The sequence below is a fragment of the Gordionus sp. m RMFG-2023 genome, chromosome 5 (assembly GCF_954871325.1).
Source record: "Gordionus sp. m RMFG-2023 chromosome 5, tfGorSpeb1-WG-v2, whole genome shotgun sequence".
Classification (NCBI taxonomy): domain Eukaryota; kingdom Metazoa; phylum Nematomorpha; class Gordioida; order Chordodea; family Parachordodidae; genus Gordionus; species Gordionus sp. m RMFG-2023.
In genome coordinates, this window is record NC_088779.1 from 3,774,165 (window position 1) to 3,776,037 (window position 1,873).

Genomic DNA, 1,873 nt, shown 5'->3' on the forward strand with positions numbered 1-1,873 from the left:
TTATGCAAGCCTAAAGATTTTGCTCATAGATTGCACATAGGATTGAACATCTATTGGTGAAATCTCGAAGCTTATGCAATATTTTCCTGGCTATAATGTTGAGTTAGCCGTTTTTAAAAATGGGCTCAAATCAAGCCGTTTAATAACACTACTCAATTTATTAGTCCATTTATCTTCCAATATTTTTAAAAATTAATTTTATTTTTTGGAAAATTTTTATAAAAATAGGCTTAAAAATAAATTTTAATTGTTCTTTTTCTTGATCATGTGAGTAATGATTGATAAATAAATTATTGTGGGAGGTAATGCTAAAAGGGTTATATTTTAAATTCTAATTTTAATAAAATAAATATTAATTTTTCTGCAAATTATTGATTAAAATATTCGAATAGAAAAAGGTAAAAAAAAATTTTTTTTAACCATTTTATTGAATTTAAAATAATTATTTTAGAAAAATAATGATTGGTAGATTAAACATAGGTGATGGTTTATACAAATGTATCTACATGTCGGATGTCAGATTTGAAGTTTATTTAATAAATATTGTGCAAAATTGTTAAATATATAGGTGGAGGGGGAAATAATAAATGCTCACAAATTTATTCTCTCATTTAAAAGCAAAATTTTTAACGACATGTTTCATGGCGTAGTTGAGTTGAAAGACATAAAGATCGAAGATATAAGTAAGGAAGTTTTTGAAATAATCTTGAAGTAATTTTATATATAATAAATGTTAAATATAAACTTTAATAATTATATTCACATGAAAAAAGATATATTTATACAAATGATATCAATTTTTATTCGCTTGATGTCAATCAACTAATGGAAATCTTATATGGAGCTAAAAAATATATGCTTTTAGATGTAATCAATAAATGTATAGGTCATATTCAGAGTCATACAATAAGATACAATAGTGAAAAGGAGATATTACCACTATATTTGATATCATCTATCCATCCAGAAATCAATGCCGATCTTTGTCTAGATGTAAGTTTTATATAATATATCAAATAAATTTGATTACCAAATAAATAGATTCTTAAGAAGAAGGAAGCGTTCGTGTTTATTTCGAAATCTTTCCTTGACTCGTCTGTTGATTTAATAAGAAAGTTCATCACGTCCCTACCTAACAGTAAATCGTCCACGAAACAAATGACCCAATTTCTTATTAAATGGGCAAAAATTGAATGCGACAAGTGCCAAATTCCCGATAACTCTAATAATATAATGCAAAAATTAAAAGATAACAAATTAGATTTTATTTCCTACATTCTGGATTTCTGTAGCGAAGACATTATTTCAGTAGTTCGCGAGCGAAAATTATTAGAAGATACTGAGATGCTCGAAATTATAATTAAAAATATCAACACAGTGCCCGTTAACTTTTAAAAACCCTTAAAGAAGATCCTCGATACAATATGTTGAAATTGATAGTGTACCCTATAATTTAAAATATATTTTGTTAAATTTCTATTTCGAAATAAATAAGTTTAAATTTGGTGTGTTAGCATATTTATGAATTTTTTTACTCAAATAAAATGTAAAATTAAAATTAACGAAAAAATTATTCATGCATCATAATTCTTTTGCCTCGCTATACTATTATTTTGTAAATAAAAAGTCATTCTTGCTTCAAGAGACCCGTTCAGGAAATTGTTGATAAAAATATTTATCTTGTTAAGTCATGAGCTAATTTGTGTTAAATCATAAGCCGACTAACAAATTAAGAATTCTTTGATATATGGCAAATAGTTGTTTTTAAAGTCGGGAAGAAGGGCAATCAATTTTCTTACTATCATAAAAAAAATTTTTTTGACTAATACAAAATGGGGGTATTATAATTTACTAGAGTGTTATTTCCTAATGG

At 25.5% G+C, this 1,873-nt stretch overlaps 1 protein-coding gene across 1 annotated transcript; it reads left to right on the forward strand.

Annotated features, from left to right (window-relative positions):
- Positions 1–458: 458 nt before the first annotated feature.
- Positions 459–1,395, forward strand: LOC135929825 (BTB/POZ domain-containing protein 6-A-like). Its single transcript, XM_065466551.1, has 4 exons — positions 459–527; positions 569–711; positions 774–993; positions 1,042–1,395. Exons 1-4 carry the CDS (start codon positions 459–461, stop codon positions 1,393–1,395), a joined length of 786 nt encoding a protein of 261 aa, XP_065322623.1.
- Positions 1,396–1,873: the final 478 nt, after the last annotated feature.

Excerpts from the sequence above, each read along its gene's own strand:
- LOC135929825 (XM_065466551.1), top strand. The coding sequence starts at position 459 with ATGATTGGTAGATTAAACATAGGTGATGGTTTATACAAATGTATCTAC. Across the intron at positions 712-773 it reads GTTTTTGAAATAATCTTGAA|ATATATTTATACAAATGATA; the intron begins GTAATTTTATAT and ends ACATGAAAAAAG. Across the intron at positions 994-1,041 it reads ATGCCGATCTTTGTCTAGAT|ATTCTTAAGAAGAAGGAAGC; the intron begins GTAAGTTTTATA and ends CCAAATAAATAG.